Source organism: Girardinichthys multiradiatus, chromosome 23 (assembly GCF_021462225.1).
Source record: "Girardinichthys multiradiatus isolate DD_20200921_A chromosome 23, DD_fGirMul_XY1, whole genome shotgun sequence".
Classification (NCBI taxonomy): domain Eukaryota; kingdom Metazoa; phylum Chordata; class Actinopteri; order Cyprinodontiformes; family Goodeidae; genus Girardinichthys; species Girardinichthys multiradiatus.
The window spans coordinates 38,304,376-38,325,460 of NC_061815.1; the positions used below are offsets into that span (position 1 = coordinate 38,304,376).

The 21,085-nt window shown below is 38.4% G+C and overlaps 1 protein-coding gene across 2 annotated transcripts; it reads right to left on the reverse strand.

Moving 5' to 3' along the window:
- Positions 1-877: 877 nt before the first annotated feature.
- septin6 (septin 6) lies at positions 878-20,839 on the reverse strand. 2 transcript variants are annotated; one of them, XM_047353088.1, is made up of 10 exons: positions 20,685-20,839; positions 17,908-18,022; positions 16,625-16,820; positions 13,546-13,732; positions 11,518-11,679; positions 10,946-11,042; positions 8,969-9,137; positions 8,745-8,877; positions 8,458-8,648; positions 878-1,980 (listed from the first exon to the last, which is right to left on the reverse strand). In XM_047353088.1, exons 1-10 carry the CDS (start codon positions 20,712-20,714, stop codon positions 1,971-1,973), a joined length of 1,290 nt encoding a protein of 429 aa, XP_047209044.1. In that variant the 5' UTR covers positions 20,715-20,839; the 3' UTR covers positions 878-1,970. The 2 variants fall into 2 exon arrangements, with proteins under 2 accessions (XP_047209044.1, XP_047209045.1); XM_047353089.1 differs by lacking the exon at positions 878-1,980 and adding an exon at positions 4,601-5,572.
- Between the last annotated feature and the right edge of the window lie 246 nt (positions 20,840-21,085).

Genomic DNA, 21,085 nt, shown 5'->3' on the forward strand with positions numbered 1-21,085 from the left:
CCAGGCACTGCTCATCACCTGCCCAATACAATCCCAACAGTGAAACATGGTGGTGGCAGAATCATGCTATGGGGGTGTTTTTCAGCTGCAGGGACAGGGCAACTGGTTGCAATTGACAGAAAGATGAATGCAACCAAGTACAGAGAAATCCAGGAAGGAAACCTCTTCCAGACTCCTCAGGACCTCAGATTGGGCCAAAGGTTCACCTTCCAACCATGACAATGACCCTAATCACACAGCTAAAATGGCAAAGGAAAAACTTGTTGCATCATGCCCAAGAAGACTCATGGCTGTACTAGTTCAAAAGGGTGCTTCTACTCAATATTGAGCAAAGGGTCTGACTACTTATGACCATGTGATATTTCAGTTTTTCTTTTTAAATAAATCTGCAAACATTTCTACATTCCTGTTTTTTTCTGTCAAGAGGGGATGCTGAGTGTAGATTAATGAGAAACAATATGAACTTCTATGATTTTAGCAAATAGCTGCAATGAAACAAAGAGTGAAACATTTAAAGGGGTCTGAATACTTTCTGTACCCATCGGGCCACTCTGCCTGAATGTGACGTACCGGATTTAAAACTACTAAAATCCCAACACTAAATTTTGATGCCATTTACCAAAACCTTTGATTTTCAAACTTTGTCCTTAACCTACAGTAAAATAGATGAAAATACTATTTCAATATGCTGCTTTTATTTAATTTAAACATGCTTAATGTTGAACATCTGAGTAAAATTGTACTTCTTGTGCATCAACACTTTATATTTTAAAGTGTTTTGTGCGAATTCAAAGACATATGTAAGACAATTTCTGTCAAGTACAAAATTTTTCAAATTTAAGAAAACTGGCAAAGGAAAGACAACAGCATTACTATGTTGGGTTAATTTTTTTTATTCAAAATGTACATCAATGGAGTCAAACTAAAGCAGGATACTGAATCATTTGTAGTGTCATAGAGGATTCAACAAGAAGAGGTGATGGCAGATACTAGAAAAAACATGTATTGCAACTCCTGACATCAAAATGTCACTTTTACACTCCAAAGAACCACATCCAAACATTATAAGTAATAAACAACAAATCTCCACTTCAATACACAAAATATATCCTTATAAATTATATAAATGCACGAGTATTTTTAATACTCTTTATCTGGGTATCTGTTCAACTCATTTGGCAAACTGGGAGCTGAAATCATGGGACAGAGCAAATATACAATGATTAAATGCACCATATTTTTTTAAAGAAAACATCAACGAAAGGAACAGACTGCAGAGTTCAAATTTTCAGGGAATAAAAACCAGAAAGATTACAGTAGTAATGAAACTTAAATAAAAGATGCATGCAAAATATAGAGCAGACCAGTTAATGTTAAAGAACAACGTGTAATAAAAGCTCCTGGCATGTGACCTCCATGGTATTTAATGGTGTACCTGAAGACGGGAACCATAGAAACTGCTTTGGTGTTTTTAGGACTAGTTTATTTTGAAGTGTAAAACGGTTTTTAATTATATATTAAAAAAAGACTTCTACTCATTTGTTCATAATTTCATCCACTGAATTCCTTCTTTCCTCAAACATTTCTCTAGTTTAATTTAATATGAGTTTGTATTTTGAATTATTTTAATGAGTGCATAGTGCAGGTCATGTTAGATTTAAAGAAAAAGATCGCTTAATGATTGTACGCGTGAATCCTGAAAATGTGTGAACCCCTCCTGAAATCTTCTGCTAACTATAAGAGTCTCTCTATGTACATTAAGACATAACAGCAGATTTTAATCTGTCCCTGGTTTTAGAGCTTTACTTGGTGGTCAGAAATACCATGTGAGTCCACATAAGGCCGTATCAAACAAAATGAAGATGCAATGAGGAGAATAAAAAGGCTGACACAACGAGAAAAAAGCAGGAGGTAAAGGGTGCTTAGTTCTTGCTGAAGCTGCAATCCCCTCTTCAGGTGGTCAAGACAGGTTAAAAGAAGCTAAAGAGACAAAGAGAAAACAAAGCCAGCGGTTAGAGCAGGCAAAATGCTAGCAGAAAGAGAGTCAAAATGAGTGTGAGCGAGAGAAAAGCTCCACGTTCAAGAATATATTACATCTGGATATATTATTCTTAAAATACTTGCAGTGCTGCAAAAATGTATTTCTCTCCTTTTCTGCAGTTTTTGCTTTTTAATCACAGATAAAATATTTTTTTCAGATAAAATGATGATTTCATTTACTAAAGGAAAAAAGACAACCAAACCAAACAGAACCTATGTGAAATATATATTTGACCCCTTGATTTCTCAGCTGTAACAAGCCACATTTTTATACAACTAGGACCAATTTTACTAGCTACACCGATATCTGATCACTATCAAACACGTAAGATAAGGAAATCACCTAAATATAATCTGAAAACATGAAGTGGGCAAAAAGATCTCAAAAAGCAACACATCATCTCAAGAAATAATAAAAAAAAAACTGTTAAAACAAAGTCATTGACTTCTCTCAGACTGGAAATGGTTAGAAGGCTATTTCTAAGGCTTTGGGACTCCAGTGAACCACAGTGCTTCTGTTGAGGTCACTGTTTATGATTCAACATTAAGAAAACAGCAAAAATGGAAACCTCGGAAGAGTTCCCATGTGAAAACCACTGGCCAGATTTGCTAAAAAATATCTCAATGACCTCCAAGAAATTTGGAAGATTTTTCTCTGGACAAATGAGGGAAAGTTGAATATTATGGAAGGTGATTGCATGAAGCCCTGGGGTTGCTTTAGGATCTGGACGACTTTTGTAATTAGTAGAACCATGAATTCTGCTCTGTCAAAAAATCCTGGAATAGAACATTCAGCCATCAGTTTTTAACCTTTAGCTAAAGCATACTAGTTATGCAGCAGGACTCTGACCCAAAGCAAACCAGCAAGTCGAACTCTGATTGGCTCAAAAGATTAAATAAAGGTTCTGTGGTAGCCTAGCCAAAGTCTGGATTAGGCTAATAAGTTCCTCCACAGCAGTGGAAGACTCAGAGCCAGTTATGGCGAAAGGCTTGATGGCAGCTGTTACTGGGAAGAATTAGGTTGATTTAAGGTCAGGTTGGTTGGGATACCGTTTTCTTCTGTTAATAAATAAAATGACCTAAAAGCTGATTTTGGTATTTAGCCACATTATTTTTGTCTTAAATTAAAACGTGTTTAATGATCTGAAACAGTATGATTGAAAATGCAAAAACAAAGGAAATCTCTAAAGGGCCAAATACGTCTCCCCCGCTACAATAAATAGTCCATATGACTTGGACTTGAGTGATTAAGATACAAAACATCCAACTATAATGAGATTTAAACACGTGCACATCATCACTGCTACAAGTGGAAAATACATTAGTCACAGCAACGTCAAACAGTAGACATGAAGAATTAGAAAGCTTCATTTGAGGTTAAAGCAGCAGTGAAGCAACACACATCAACCCATATTTATGGAAAAGCGAATGACTTGAAACCCTGACGCAGATGGGGTCCACAAAGCCTCGGGTGACACCTAAGGCACACAGTACCCCCAGAGGCTGGTCCCTTAGCAAAGCTGGGAGGGCAGAGGACCTACTCAGTGCAGAGCCATGGATTACTGCAAAGGAAAGTGAAACCACACAGACCAGTGAGCTGAAAATCAAATGGATGTAAAGCCTCTTTATTGCCATTATTTCACCATGCTGTTGGGGTCATTACTTTGGAAGTCCATTTCTGCCTCTGTGATAAAACAATATATACGAGTTGGTCCAGTCATACATTGTAGTTGCTAAAATAAGATTGCCAAGTTATCTCATATTTATAACTTAGAAGTTCCATGAGTATGTAATAGTATCTTAGCATAATTATGAGATAACCGTCCATTATTAGGAGATAAAATAATGTAATTACTATGAAATAACACATAAGATAGTATTTATTAATCATGAGATAACCAATTTATTATAATGAGGTATCTTAACTAGTTATGAAAGTATCTCAATAATCTCATAATACTCTGACATTTAACAGATATGAGGAACATTCTCATAAGAAAGTATCTTCTAGTTACTTTAGAGATATTATCTAATGATAATGAGATAACCAAGTAATTATGTTACAGTACATCATGACAACTTGGCTATCCCACAATTATGAGAATTAGATGTTTAGATGGCATCTCATTATTATAAGATCAATAACTCATGAATATTTTATAGTATCTCAATTACGACTAAGCTTTCTCGTAAGATGATTGAGTTCGTGTCAAAATTATGACCTGACATTTCCATAATTAGCTCGTGGATATCTCATAATTATGAGATACTTTTTTTCTCCCCCAGTGGTGGAAATGGGCTTCCATACATTTAAACAAACTGCAGTTTGAGTGACAAAATAATTAAGAATAAGTAAAAGAAATAGATGAGTGGCCCCGAGCATCACGAACATTTGTTTTTGAACAAATCCGTGGGGCTGATCCTCTAAAAAAAACAAACAAAGGAATTAAACTTTCTTAATTTAAACACACAGTATCACCAGAAATCTACAATAACCAAGCAACTCCCTTTGCTCACTATTTTATTACATAATAGTCAGACACAATGATCATGGCCACAGTTGCATCATTTGGTGAAAAATTTATTCTATGTGTTGCACTAATACAAACATATGTCCCCAAAGGACTGTGGACATCATGATTATTTGACTTTAAATGTGCCAACATATGAAAAGTACAAAAAAAAAGAAAGTTACAATTGCACTGATGACACTGAAATATACCTCAAAACACATCACGTCACATTTGAGTATAAAACAAAGTGCAAATATGAAAGCTAATACAAGTATGCAAATAAAACATGACAATGAATGAGGTATGCGAGAAGTGGCAAAAGATATTTGGCTCGCATCTTCTCATGGATCATGCTAAAGGGAATCAACATCAGCATGAACTTTAACTGTATTGGCACGACAAAAAGTTGGCAAGAATTGGAGAATAATCAAAGATTTCATAGCAGAAAACCAATATTCCACTTTTTCATTTAAAATCAAGCTGGCAGAGCTACAGTACATGGACTGTACTCCATTGCTACTGGTGCATTACATTTAAAGTGGCAAAAGTTACATAATACCTAAATTGTATTACAACCTTCAGATTAACATCACCCAGATGCTCTAAATTTGATGCAAGCTTCTCTTTAGCCTCAACACATTTCTGCCCATCACACCAGTAGTCATGTATGTTAATATTTTTAAAAAAAAGCTCACATCATGCAAAGAATCGCTGAATATGAAACAAATATGGAATGTAAATTTGCTTAAAAAAGGGACTTTAGCTGAATGATCACTTGTTCAAACCAACAAGCATCATTCAGATAAACAAAACCAAAAACAGTGATGCCAAACTGATAGCAATGCCCAGCGTCTTCCACAGAAGCAGCAGAGGGGAGAGGGTGGAGTTATGGGATTTGGGTGCAGGCGAAGGTGGGGGAGGCGAAGGTGAAGGAGGGGTACTGTAAAACATGATGGGGATGGAAGCTCATTCACAGCAGGATTGCCACAAGGGAGGGCTTTTTCTACAGGAGTCCTTAGCTGGAAATGAGAGAGAAGGGCTGTTAATGCTTTTTGTACACACAGTTATAAATCAGCACATTAACATTGGACAGCACTCAGAAGAAAACATGCTTTTAAGGTCTGAGGGTATAGGTGAGCTGTTTTGTTGTCTTTCTTTTCAACCTATCTACAATAACTTTTAAATTCTGCCAAGAGCAAGAGGGTGGGTCATCAAATATAAGAGATCATCAATACCTCTAAAAACAGAGGTGGCCTGAGGCTGCTTGCTGCTCGGGTGTGACCTATTGGTCTCAGTTCAGCCTTGAATGGTTCTTTGTGTGGCAGCAGGGCCGGGTGGGGCCGGACTTTGGAGAGCCACATAAAAAGAGACTTTTGTGGTCTTAGGGAGGCAGATGGGAGCAGTCCATCAAATGTGGGTGTTTGGAGCTCTAATAAACTGGTTGATTTAAAAGCTTGCATGAGGTTGGTAAAAACTTTGGGTTTGCAGCACCCACCCAGTCTAAATGATCAGTTTTGCAAGACTTAAATATAACTGACAAAGTAAATGTGTGTAATTTAGGTATTTTGAAACAAAGGTCTTGTTACTGACCTGTTACTAATACACATAGTCGTTTCCCAACGACTGTGTTGTAGAAACCTTTTATTTTTAGAGTCAAATAATTTCTAAGATGCAGCATCTTCCACAACCTTTTCACACTTGGCTGCATTACAACCACAGACTGATGTGTTTTATTGGGATTTTATATGATTGACCAACACAAAGTATCGCATAACTGAGAAATGAAAAGAAAAGTAAATTATAGGTCTGGGCTTTGACTGGGCCATGCTAACACATAAATAATGTTTTGAGCTAGACCATTCAGCTGTATGTTTAGGATGTTGCAGCATGCAGCAAGTGTGGAAGGAGTTAACTGGAAAACATTATGGATGCAATAAAAGTGACACATGCGCTCATAATACATACAACCTACACAACAAGCAGCAACAATTAACTCTGCCCCCTTTGGACTGAAAACAGAGGGATTGAGCTGAAGGATAAAACAGACGAAATTGTTATTTCGTTAGTGCAAGAACTCGTGACATTGACCCACTGATCGAGCTCAACTGGATCTTTTGAAAGAAAAGAAAAGACAGCAGGAAATACTCATGAAGAGAAAAAAAACTTGGTTGTGGTGGAAAAACAAACAAATGGGAGAAATAAAGCTACAAAAACCTTCTCGGTGCAAGTGTTCCCTTCTTTTTCTAAACAGCCACAGTAGCTTCAACACTCAGCCAGGAGCTGATTATTATCAGCATTAAAGTTAACAACAAACACACAGAAAAATCTGATGGCAACTTGGTAAGGATATGTAAAAAGCCTTCAAATAAATTAATATTTTATGGCAGTAAAATAATCTCACAATGAAACATTTAGGACAAATTCAACCTTCAATCTAATCTGTGTTAAAAAAAAGTAATTGTTTTTTATAATAATCATTGATTAAACAATCATTAGTGTACCTGCTGGTCATAGTTCGCCATTAAGAGAGCACCAAGTCTTCTTCAGTAACGTTTCGAAGGTTGGATCACAGAGAGACCATTCCTTTTTTGCAAAGTCCCTACTACCCAGAGTCCTGGGTCCTCTTGAATGCTCTCTTTTCCAGAGCTCAGCCCACTGGTTTCTTAGAGCATTTAGGTCTGGGGTTGATAAACAATTTCTGAGTTGATTTCACCAAATGTTCTGGATCATTATCCTGCTGAAGGACCTGATGTTGACCCATTTACTGGCAGAAATCACCAGGATTTCATTTAAAATAATATTAATATTTCAAACAGCACATGTTGTCATGCTCGTTAACAAGCTGACAAGGGAAGAAAAACAGGCCCACAGCATCACAGATCCTCACCATACTTAACAGTGGACATGAGGTGTTTTTCCACAAATTCATCCAGTGTTTTATGCCATATCCCATCTGGAGTGTTTGTTGCAGAAAAGCTCCATCTTGGTCTGATCTGACCAAAGCACACAGTTCAACTTAGAGTACCGGTCAAGTTCAGCAAACTCCACATGTTTACGTTTACATTAGTGGGACAGAAAAGGCATTTTTCTGGCTTGCAGATAGCATTTAATGGTAATTTCTAGGGACTTGGTGACCCCAAGATGGCACTGTTTGCTGCTGTTCTCTAACAATGACTTTAGAAGAGTTTTTATTTCTTAACATGGACACCCCTCCAACTCAATACATCTACTTAAATTAAAGTTTTGATCTTTCTATTTCCTTCCATGTGAGATTATGCTACTGCAATAAAAGATGCATTTATTTTAAGGCTTTTAACATATTTTTAATATGGGTGCCAATACATCTGTCTGCATCGGTACCTAGAATATGTGGGTGCACACGCAGCTTCTATGCATGACAAAAGATAGAATAAATTCTCATACAACCCATGATTTAATGGAAAATAATATGTAAAATGTACACAAATAAAGAATTTGAATAAGTTTTGAGTATAACTGTGGTGCATACATAAATCTGATATATTCTTACAATCAATATATCCACAACCATCTAATAAGTAAGTTGTTTACAGAAAGTTAAAGTACTGAGTACTGGTGTTTGCTTTCAGTTCTGATTTCTGACTGGAAGTGATTCATAAAACTCTGCTGACAGTCAGCCATCTGTCCATTTCATTTCTGCCCTCTCTGCTGCTCTCATCTATATTAGTAATGGCTCTTTCAGCATGGAATCTAGTGTTTTAAACTGATCCTCTTTCTAAACCATAAGAGAGGTGCAGAAAGCTTGCTAAAATGTAGTAAAACTTTGATATATAAACATAAATAAGTGTTGATTACTCTGAGACTAATTTCATCAAATCTGCTTCTTTGGTTTGTGGGTGAAGGATCAGTGGGAAAAGATACTTACTTTTTCCTCTCTTTGTCCCTTTTGAGAGTGGTGGAGCCCCCTGCCTGCTGAGCTTGGTTCTGCAAGAGCTCTGCCGCAGTCTTTTTCTGTTTGAATGTGTTCACTTCATCATCCAGGGTCTTCTTCTTGTCCTCAAGCTTCTTTTTCTCGTCCTGATGGAGTTTCTTTAAGCGATCAAACTTCTCGTGCAGCTATGTGACAATCAACAAAAACAGGACGCTGTGTCGATCAGAAAAAGACGCAGAAACAGAGCTTTCACAAAGAGTGGAGTTTAACTTCATTTTTACCTCCTTCTCTGCTTCTTTGAGCTCGGACTCCTTCTCTTTAACTCTCTGCACAAACATCTGCCTCATTTCTTCTTCCTTTTTCTGCAGCTCACCCATGAACTCATTCCGCTTTGCCTCGTATGTCTCCTGCAGACTGGACCAAGAAAAGGAGAAGCAGAAAAATAAATGATGCTGGGGGAAAGCAAAACGAAAGAAAACCACTGATCCAGAGGCAAGTCTGTTACCTGAAGGGCTTGCTGTCAGGATCCGTATCCTTGAAGCCCATTTCCTCCAGTTTGCAGCGGCGGTAGAGCTCATAGTGGCGTGTGTGGGTCTGTTCTCGCAGATCTTCCATGTTCACTCTAATCAGCATTTCTCGTAGTTTCACAAAATCACAGTGGTTTTCATTTTCCACTGAGAGAAACAAGACAGCAAACATGGAATTCATAAAGGGCTAACAGGGTAAAAGGGAACAGACACACAGACTGAACTTGAATTGTAAAAACAGAACCCAGTTCTATTAAACAATTCCATTGCAAAGAAGAGAAGTGCTCATTTCTTGTGGTTTCTTTCTTTATTTTATAGCTGCCGTGACCCGAGCAATGCACCTCCACTGCCCATGTGACAGCATGTGAGTAGGAATGGCGCCAGCCTGAAGTAAACTGATCTGATGCCTAAAGAAGCCTTCGTTCAGACAGGCTGTACTCACTATAACTGAGACAGATCCGTCGTAGCTTCGGCTGCAGCTCATCTGAATACATTTCAGATATGGAGACAACGTGAGAAAAGGAGGTGAAGGTGGGCGTTTTTTACGTTTAATGAAGTTTTACTACTTTTACTTTTTTTTCCTTTTCATCTCAAAATTAATGAAATAAAGAAACAAATGACCCACACCAAATCTTCAAACTCTGTACACCTAGAAGGACAAGGGCCCTGCTGGGGGAGGCTGTCTGCATGATTACTAACATCTTATGTGATTTCTATACGCATCTCTGACTGTGTATAATGTCAGATTATTCTACCGATTCTTCCTGTCTCCAACAAGCCTGACCAGGAGTCCACAACCGTATTTATAGAGTAAAAACAGTTATCAAGGAGAGGGACAGCATTTTGCACAACAGTGTTGCCATCAAGAGCAGGACCTCCCTCTAAATTGATAAGATGGACAGCAAAAAAGTGAAGGTAGCAGTGGGACATCTAGTGTGTGAAGACAACCTCCTTTAGTTTTTGTTTAGAATGAGGGGAGGTCATTAAAGTTTTTCTTGCAAAAAAGTCATTTATTTTCCAAAGTTCACCCGGAAAATCTATTACCTGATGCAAAACTAAGAATGAAAGTCTTGCTTTAAATAAAATACTCTCGGAAAGCAAAATGTGAGAAGTTTAGCCGAGTCAGTATTTTCCCAGACTTCAGGGATAAATACAATGGATGGATGGATGGAACTTTAACAGAATTTAAAAGGTACTGCCATCTGGAAATCCAGATATTTTTCCATACTATTTTTTACATTTTTCCATATTTATCCAGATCTGTCAAATATTCCAGACTTTTGTAAACTGCACACGACTTGTCTCCAAAGACAAATATCTTTATTTACGTTGTTTTTTAAAAATAAAAATAAAAACTTTTTGTTTTATTTATCAAATTCTTTGCATAGCTTGTGTTATTAAATAAATATGGAAACAGTTCAGGCTTCACTGCTTCGACTCTGATAACATGCAAATCAACAATTTCATTAAGGGTGTATAAAAGTTTTAGAGACATCATTGGCTTTATTGTTGGCAAACGACACTAAAGCCACATTATAGACTCGGATTATTTACTGACAGCATCTACGGGGCTCAAGGTGTCACAAACAGCTGTAGAGTAGATCAGCATGCCCTGAGCATTGCTCTATATCTCAGGTAACCTTGTCAGCTACAAGTACTAAGGCTGCATTTTGAAACAATTACAAACCCTTTATTATAGATTGGTCAAGAAACAGATCAATATAAAGCCATTAGTGACAAAAACAATGTGAGCGCAAAGAGGTGCTGCTCTAATCTACACTATAATGATAGAGAGGATACCGGAGTTAATGAGGTTACACAAAGGGTTATCAGCTAGTTCACACCAACTGTTAGAACTGAGGGGAAGCATCAAGTCAGGAAGTCACATAGAGTCAGAAGCTCTGCAGAGAGAGTGCATGTTTTCACTTCCTGAACTAGAGGTAACATAGACTTACCCTGCACCGTCCCCCAGGGGTACTGCCGAGCCTTCACCATCTTATTACCAATCTTCACTTCCTCTGTGCTCCCCACCACGGCAAAGGGCAAATGGCTCTGTGAAGCAAAGAGGAAAGCACTGTTTGTGTACTGCTAAACACACCCGAAAATGCAGATTGTCCTCAACTAGGAGAAGTTAGGAGGACTTTATAAATGAAAGAAAAATACATCACATCTTTAATATTTTACAGAAGTACAGAAGCAAAGCAAACACTGTAGGAATGTCAGAGTACAGGTCATGGTTAATAAACAGCTAGCTGAGCTGTGGCTCATAAGTCACTGGACGCAGGCCTGTTCCCACAGGGCTGACTTCCTGCAGTGACTGGAATGACTGTGCTGCGTTGAAAACATTTCTCCCTACATGTGACGGCCTCCTGTCCGGACCATGTGAGCAAAAACAACAATGGCTGCCCTGACTCACAAGACATGTCGCTATATATTGATAAAAAGTTATTTACAAACTTAAATGTATGAACCCTAACAGTGCTACACATGAATCACTCCATAAATAAGGTAGAAATGTCAGACTTACGTTCATGGTGGAGTTGATTTCTGCCACGGATTCGTCATCTGTGGGGAACTGGTAAATCTGGACCCCGTTGCTGACCAGCTCACTGGTGATTTTGATTTTGAACTTGGCCAGTTCACTCTTGGAGATGGCATCCGATTTGGCAATGATGGGGACGATGTTGACCTGAAGATGAGAGTTAAACCAAGGCTTAAAAAATAACTTCAGTCATACACCTAAATTTAGACTCTCTTAAAGCTCTCTTCAAAAGCCTTCTGCTCTGCTTCTGTAGTCCAAATTTAGAGAAGCTCTGATGTATTTTTATAAAGGTTCTGAGGGGAAATGATTCTGAATTTATCTTTAATATCTCAGTATATCTTAGACGAAATCAGCTGGTGACTGGAATTGGCTGATTATTAATCTGAACAGCCCTGGCCGGCCGTGAACTAATAAATCCGATGTTTTTCCCCATCATTTTTTACCGCAACACTCTTCAGTGTGGACGTTGTTACTAAAGGAAGAAGACTCAAAGTTAGCAATGTTCAGTATCAGTGAGACACTTAAAACAAAGTCAGAAGAAGCACAGAGATGTAAACAATAAGGCTGCACAATGTTAGAACATCAAGTTCATAACACTTATATATATATATATATATATATATAGCCAACAAATACTGCACTCCAAAAAGTCCTCTGGGATATGAATATGACACACACTGATATTGCGATGACGGTTAAATGGCGATATATTGTGCAGCCTTGGTAAACATCTACAGTGGCTGTTCATCCAAGTTGCTACAACACAGAGTTACACTTCAGCAGATGCCGTTTTTTCTTCACTCCTTTGTCATTTCATTCTATTGAGGTATTGGTCATTTCATACCTGAATATTTTGGAAAAGAAAAGATGCCAATTCATACCTGCCTTAGGGACTATTTGCCAAAACGGCAAAGAAGCGAATTGACCCTTACCCAAGTTCAGCAGATAACAGAACCCCTATATATTATTTGAAAGCTCAAAGTTAAGGTTAAGTTTTTTACAGTTAGTAACATAAACTGTGCTAATTGCCAATATAAGATGCTAAGGACGGTTTAATATGTCAACACCAAATAATTTTGTCTTTGTTCTGAAATATTAGTAAAACCTCGTTTTACAGCAACTCCACTTAATTCCTCGGTTGGACGTCTCCTTTGCTCCTAATATGAATAATTAATGATTGACCATGGTGGGAACACTAGAAAAAATACTTTTCATACTTATATAGCAATATGAATTTGCTAAAATCGATAAACAGGTCAGGGTGGTTTTAGTATAACAGGCCTTACTGCATAACATACAACTACACTTTAATGAGTGACGACACTATAAGAGAGGCTGCTGGCTTCCCAATCAAAGTTAGGATTCAATTAAATAATGTATTAATATTCTATGAAAGTTGTCCAAATAGATCCTGTAGGACACCATTACAGGCAGTTATGGTAGAAGAATTCAAAAATGAGAATCTTCCTCCCACGCAACATTTCTTCTGTCTTTTTAACTACATGTGGGCCCTTATAGCTAACAGCAATGAATGCTCTCTGGGTCATGTGAACAAAAACAGGTCATCCCATCATGTAGGGAGGGTCCTGCATCTCCCTCCAGCAGATCACAGCTAGAATGACCCCCAGGTGGAATAGCTCAACAGTAGAAGCGCTGCTCTGGTTCACAGAGTTGTGAGTGCAGGCTTAAAGGCACAGCTGCTCTGGTAAATACCAAACATGCTCTTTGTGCAAAAGCAAAGAGCTCCATTCAAATACGCTACAGCAGAGAGAACCTCAAATATTCCAGGCAGACTGCTTTTCACGGCTGACCTACTCTTACACGCTTACAAAGCACAAGCAAACACACATCAAGTGAAATGACTCAGAGAGGGATTACAACCCGCAACTTCGCTTGTTAGATCAACTGCTTGTAACATCTGTGCAGTGCTAAAAGGATCTATCTATATTAACGTGAGGAACAATGGATTTCATTAAAGTTATTCAATGCAATTGTTATCTGAGTAAAGCTCACCTTGCTGTCCAGTTTTTTCATCGTCACCAGGTCCAGGGATTTCAGCGAGTGTCCCGTTGGTGCGATAAAATATAAGCAAGCGTGGATACGGGTGTCATGGTAGCTGTGTAGCGTGCGCTTGATTTTCAGCTCCTCCTGGAGGTATGCTTCAAACTGGGCATCAATGAACTCCACAATGGATTTGTAGCTGGACAATGAGAAGAATGTGGAAGCAATTTAGCATTTCCTCCTTTTGTTAAGACCGTTCTTTAGCAGCAGAATGCAAGCTATGTTTAACTAAGCAAACATCTGAGTCATTTCAACAAACAAAAGATCCTCCTTTAATAATAAACACAACTTTAAAAGTAGACTTAAAGAAAATATTATATTACAGAAAATGTAAACAAATATAAAGAATTTCACTTCTAAAATAGTTTAAAAAATGTTTTGGTGAAGCTGTTATTTGTATTAAAAGTATAAACATAATAACAAATGCATTCTGAAAAAAAATAACGTATTAAATAAAATGAGATTCCAGACATGCCGGAGTGACTGAAGAGTTTTCCAGCTGCATGGAACTAGACTACAGCAGGTTAGTCGGGTTAAAAGAAGGCTACAACACTTTTTTTGGTCAAAAATTCAGCTGTTTAGAAGTTTTTCTGGATGCAAATAAATAAATAAATAAATAAATAAATAAAGAGTGCCCCCTATCTGTCTTACAGCGATAAATCTGTTTTGAAAGCACAGAAGGTAAGCTACAAGCGACAGGTCTATCAAGCAGCTGGGTGCAGGGTGGCTACCTAAGCAGATAGCTGAGTTTGCTACCTTATAAAGAGCAAAACACAGAAACGGATACCATTCTGTGCAATAGGAACTTATAAACAACTACTACATTCAAATTGATTATGCTACATTTCTAAGTCTATGCATCAAACCTGAAGTAACACTAACTAAATGTTGCATTATAATAACTGTAATAATCTATATTCTATATTATTTTAGTAGCAATATTAATAATTCTTGTTTTTTTAAACAGAAGTAATTAGATCGTGTTCAACATTTTAGTCTTACATTTTTGGGTGAATACCATAAAACCGTGGTATTTTTACTCAGACAGAAGACTTGAATCAGGTCATCTGGTTCAAGTCTACTCTGCATCTCTCCAGAATCAGAACCAAACATGAAGAAGCAGCATTCAGTTATTATGCTCCACTAATCTGGCACAAACCTCCAGAACACCTGTTTGCTCAGAGTTGCCGGCCTGTTAAACATCATTAATTTCAATCTGTAGTCCAACTTTTCTTTACTTTCATTTATTATGCCGATACTATATACTTTTTTGGGTTTTCTTATGTTTTCGTCATGTAAAACACTTTGAATTACAGGGGTTGGACAATGAAACTGAAACACCTGGTTTTAGACCACAATAATTTATTAGTATGGTGTAGGGCCTCCTTTTGCGGCCAATACAGCGTCAATTCGTCTTGGGAATGACATATACAAGTCCTGGACAGTGGTCAAAGGGATTTTAAGCCATTCTTCTTGCAGGATAGTGGTCAGGTCACTACGTGATACTGGTGGAGGAAAACGTTTCCTGACTCGCTCCTCCAAAACACCCCAAAGTGGCTCAATAATATTTAGATCTGGTGACTGTGCAGGCCATGGGAGATGTTCAACTTCACTTTCATGTTCATCAAACCAATCTTTCACCAGTCTTGCTGTGTGTATTGGTGCATTGTCATCCTGATACACGGCCTGGATACCGTGGCTCTTGATACATCACAAAGACTTGCTGTCTTGGTCACAGATGCGCCAGCAAGACGTGCACCAACAATCTGTCCTCTTTTGAACTCTGGTATGTCACCCATAATGTTGTGTGCATTTCAATATTTTGAGCAAAACTGTGCTCCTACCCTGCTAATTGAACCTTCACACTCTGCTCTTACTGGTGCAATGTGCAATCAATGAAGACTGGCTACCAGGCTGGTCCAATTTAGCCATGAAACCTCCCACACTAAAATGACAGGTGTTTCAGTTTCATTGTCCAACCCCTTTATCTTCTTGCTGAAATGTGCCACACAAATTAACATGCCATTGTAACTAATAACATTAACATTTCAATAAAACTATTGTTAGTCGTCCATTAAGTGTTGACCTAATGAAATCATTTTCACTCTTGTTTAGGCACAGTTTTGACTTTATCAGCCTTTTAAGAGAAACTTCTTAAAATTGACAAATTGATAACACATCTGCAACCAGAAGATAAAAACAAAAAATACAGATATGCAATTAACTTCTAATTCATTTTTCACAAGAACTTGAGGGAACAATAACCTCATGTGCCAAGGATAGCTTGAGGTCGTACTAAATATATCTTACCTGCCCTGCAGCAGTTCACAGGTCACATGACTGAAACTGTTTGTTCTTGTTTAATATGCTATAGGTTCAGGTTATTTACAACTCAAACAAAGTAAAGATTGGATGCAACAACAGGTCTGTTCTGCAAGAACAGAGAAACATATTCTTCCTCTCTCCCAGGCCTGCAAGAACAAAAGGACATCATTCTCTTCCTGTGGTTTTTTTTCTAGTTTGGTGCCCGAAAAACATAAAGAGACTGTGCTGCAGTGGGAGAGACCTACGAAGACGTCCTGGCAGTTTTACACTTCGATCCTGTGAAGTATTAATCGTCTTCCCAGCAAGAACTGTTCTTGTTCAGCCTTAGATAAAAGAATTAATTCTGTTCTTGCAGAGTATGCATCAGCCTTTAAAGTTCACATGATACCTTCCAGTCCCCCAGGGAGGAAGGTTCGGCTGCGTCTTGCTGTGAATGTTTGGTAACAAAATCTTACGGGTGTACACAGACTGACCCCAAGGCTGTGATATCCTTCTGATGCAAGTCTGGAAAGCACCTGTACCTAATGTTTCTTTGAAACGCTCCACATATAAAACTACTCAAATCATGGCCTGAGAACCTAAAAGACATCCAAAAGCCAAGAAAGCTCCTTGCAATGTATTTTCTACTAGGAATGATCAAAGGACATATGACAAGGATCATTACTGCTCTGAAACTAGGGTTGCATAAAGGATCCCACTTCTTTACCTGTCCTCCTTGTTAATCTGGTCGCCGAAGCCCACTGTGTTGACGACAGTCAGTTTGAGGCGCACGTTGCTCTCCTGGAGTTCGTAGGTGTTGGATTTCAGCGTCACTCCTGGCTGGTTGTGCTGGGTGGGCTCGCCCTCAAACTTGGTGTTGAACAGTGTGTCCATCAGAGTGGACTTGCCGAGACCCGTCTCACCTGAACAACAGAAATAAGACGTTACATCAAAAGGGATCAACACTGTTTAAAAGGACAAAATTATCATCCCACTGTCTTCGTCACTTCAAACATACTGTATTTCACAAAAGTGAGTACACCCCCTACATTTTTGTAAATATTTTAATATATCTTTTCATGGGACAACACTGAAGATATGAAACATCTTCTTTCCGTTCTGACTGAGCTTGAGCTGCAAAGAAGATTGGGCAAATATTTCGGTCTCTAGATGTGCCAAGGTGCCAGAGACGTGACCCAAACGGCTTGCAGCTGTACTTACAGTGAAAGGTGATCTGACTAAATATTAACTCAAGGTGGCTAAATACATGCATGCATGACCTCAGAATGTTTTCTAAAATATGTGAAATTTTATTTTTACTCTATTGTTATGCAACACTTTGTGTTGATCTCACATAAAACTCCTCATAAAATAAAGTGAATTTTTAGGTTGTAAAATGGCAAAATGTAAAAAAGTAAAGAGACTGTGAATAATTTTGAAAGGCAATGTTTATTACTATGAATTTATGTAGAGAAAGGTTATTGGGTTTCTCTCTCAGTATTGTGATGCAGGAACTGAAATGTATGTCAAAATTAAAGTGGACGTGAGGTCCGAATATCAGCCTAAATGGTTGTTTATCTTGCAGATTCAAGTCTGTGATGTAGTGGCAACATATCCAGAGTGTGGATACATACTTTGTGCAGCTCAAAGTTAAATGCATAGCATTACCAAACAATTGTGAAGGCAAAACACATGACTACTGGTCTCTAGACATTTATTGTGCATTTTATGTGCTCCTGGGAGGAAAATGCACTGAAAAGCTTGTTGCAGAACTAGACATGGTTGACTGTGGTTAAAACAAAGCCATATTGGAATTGTTTATGCTCTGTGATTCCAATGTGTCAAGCATAATATAGGGAACACTACAGTTAGATATTAGCTATGTTACAGATGTGGCATCACCATATCACTTGTAGACTTTCCTATCCGAACTATTTATTCTCATGTGAAACAAATATCTGGTGTTACGGCTTGCATATATGATAGCATGCAGAGGTTTGTTGCACTCACCAACGCAGAGGATGTTGAAGCAGAAACCACGGTTGACAGACTTGTTGACCAGCTGGTCAGGCATGCTGTCAAAGCCGACGTGACCTGCCAGAGGCACAGCTCGAACTCCTTCGCCCTGAAAGCAAAAGGAATCAGTTTAGTGTCTACGGCACTGAAAATGTTGAGATGTATTGCTATTATGTCTGAGACCCCATTCTAAATTTCCTTCAACATCTGAAAAATGTAAGCTCCCACTTATCTATGCCCTGCAGAGAAATCACATTACATTAACAGCTAAGACTCGCATCGCAGTACCTCATCCTCCATCATATCTGATTGTTACAGAACAAGACTGAATTCAGGTGTAGTCTATTTCACTTCCTGTTTTCTGAGCTGCTGCTCTCTTCCGTCAATCGAGACAGTTTGAAACCACAAAGTACTTACATGGAAAGTTATGGCTGTTCATGTAAAATAAATGTGTGACAAGGAAACATTTCGGGAATAAAACACAAATGTAAAAAAATATTCATATGCCTTGAACTTTTACACATCTGGTCAAATTGCAACCACAAACCTGAATGTATTTTATCAGGATTTTTGTGAAGGCCCAACACAAAGTCGTGCATGGTCCTGAAGCAAAAGAAACATGATACGTGGTTTTCAAAACCTTTTAAAAAATAAAAATCAGACATCTCATGCCAAAAGCTGAGTTGTATACGGTCCCAAAATTAGAATCCACTTTGACTGATTGTCTTTAAAAATGACATAATTACTAAACAGAGTCTACATGTGTTGGTTTGAGTCTCATTAATAATACAGCTGTTTTATGAAGGCCTACGAGGTTCAAACATGGGGGTGGCAGCACGAAAGCCCCCCTGTAAAAGATCCACTGCAACCAGTTGCTTCTCAGAAAACTAACACTGCACATCACCCTGAACACACCACCCCTACTGTGAACCATGGTGATGGAAGCATCATGCTGTGGTGATGTTTCTCTCCAGCAGGGACAGTAAAGCTGCTGAGAGTTACTGGAATGATGGATAGAGCTACATCCAGAGCTTTTCTGGAAGAAAATCTGTTTGAGGCTGCAATAGACTTAAAACTACTTCGAAGGCTTACTTTCCAGGACAGAAACCCAAACATACAGCTGGAGCTGAAATAGTTAAATCATAAGCAGAACTTGATTGTAAGCTGAGAAAGTAATTCAGCCATTTGATTCAGATGGGTTGGAGCGCAGACACATCTAAACGCTGCAGGGCACCCTTGAGAACTGGGGTTTAAGACCACTGGCTTGTATCTAAGTATAATCCTGTGTTCAAATGGACTAGACAAAGTCTAGCCTTAAATATAGTTGAAAATTTGTGGCAGGACTTAAAGAGTTATTTATAAATATCCTCCCTATCGAATCTAACTGAGCTTGAGCTATTTTGCAAAGACAAACAGGCAAAATATTCCGCCTCTAAATATGCAAAGCTGGCAGAGACATACCTAAACAGATGTGCAGCTGGCATTGCATCAAAAGTTGGTTCTACAAAGTATTAACTGAGAGGGTTTGAATGCCTATGCATGCCACACCTTTCAGATTTATAATTTTGCTCTACTTTGGGCTGGTCTATCACATAAAATCCCAATAAAATACATAAAATTTTGTGGTTGTAACCTGACAAAATGTTAAAAAATATATACTTTTGCAAGACATTGTACATGACAAAAATAATTTAAAAAAAAGTGTTCCTTGTTTGACAACGTGTGGTTGTCAGTAAAAATTTTGGTTGCTGTGATTCGTTTTCTGCTGGCTATGTTTATATTGTGAGTTGTAGGGAAGCAAAGAATTTGAATAAGATGCCAAAAAAGCTAAATCTCTCCACCAGCTAAACCTCAGACAAACCGGCCATTATGTGGCCTGACATAACACAGTGCTGTTGTCCAATTTGGCGCAAGCTTTTTAAGAAAACTCTCAGGGTTACATTTAAAATAACTGTGCAATCTGATTGTACTAAACAGTTGTGGATTGTTTGGATGGCTGGAGCTGGGTTTGAACAGCTGGGAGACTCTTTGGGAAACTGATGGTAATGTAACAGGACAAACAGCCTCTATATTTTGCAGCATTCCAGATATCATGATCCTCGATTTTCATGACACTCACAGCCAAGTAGCACACAGCCGGTTTCATTCATTGGGCCACAAAGGGAAATCAAACTGCACAGCCTCTGCTATTCTAAGCGCTCCCTCTGGGTTAAGTGGCTTCCTTTTCCTCGACAAAAAGCCAAGCGAACATTTAGAAAAATACAAGCTTCGTTATGCTATACGTAGCTCGCATTTTCGACGCCCGTGTCATGTGAAAGTTAACGGGACTTGAAACAACATAACGGAAATGAACGCAGAAGCTGTGCTTAAATGGGGGCGTTGAGAATGAATGGCCTATCTACAGCTCTATGTAGGTTTCTAACGACACAGAGCCCACTACGTTACATTTTGGACAGTATAGTACTTGAATAGTACAAGTGGACATTTTGTTTCGAAATAATGATGCTAAAGATAGCCGCATGTGAAATAAAAATGGTAAAATAAAAATATTTCAGCAGATGGAGCTTGAGTCTTTACTGAAAATCGCGTATTCAAGACATTTTGGTGATTTTTAAAAGCTGTATTGCTAAACCGCGTTTATCGGGAAAACGGATATTAGCAGGATAACTCTACCCACAACCCTCAATAAAACGCTACATATTACTTTTATGTGACTCGAAAATGTAACACATGCATTATGATAGCATCCCTTCATAAAACGGGCAACTTACAGCTTGCCTTGCTATCTCAGTGGACGCCATGGTGAGTGCTGTTAGCTGAAGAACAAACCCTCCACTGCTCTGAGGTTAGCAAAGGAAGCTGCGTCGTTTACGTTATACTCTAAACTGGCCTCCTCGGAACGTACCATTTATTTGAAGCGTTTTACGTACAATGTAAAATAAAAAATTTTTGAGTAATTGGATTATGTATATGTCGTTACAATATTAGGACTCGGTTTTTTATATAAATATTTTCTTATTAAAACGAGACGGAATTAAAGAGCGAAACCCAACAAATCTCCCCCCGCGTCCCCAGCACAGGATGCCGTCATGGTTACGGCTGATGGTTAGAGAAGGGCAGTCAGCGTTTTAAACGGAAATTAGCAACAGCAAGTAGCCCAATTTCGAGAAAG

What these genes read in the sequence shown, in the direction of transcription:
- septin6 (XM_047353088.1), bottom strand. Translation starts at nt 20,714, where the DNA reads ATGGCGTCCACTGAGATAGCAAGGCAAGCT. An exon ending in CAGATTAACAAGGAGGACAG is followed by an intron (nt 13,733 to 16,624) that starts GTAAAGAAGTGG and finishes CTCATTGTCCAG; the next exon opens with CTACAAATCCATTGTGGAGT. An exon ending in TGAAAAAACTGGACAGCAAG is followed by an intron (nt 11,680 to 13,545) that starts GTGAGCTTTACT and finishes TCTCATCTTCAG; the next exon opens with GTCAACATCGTCCCCATCAT.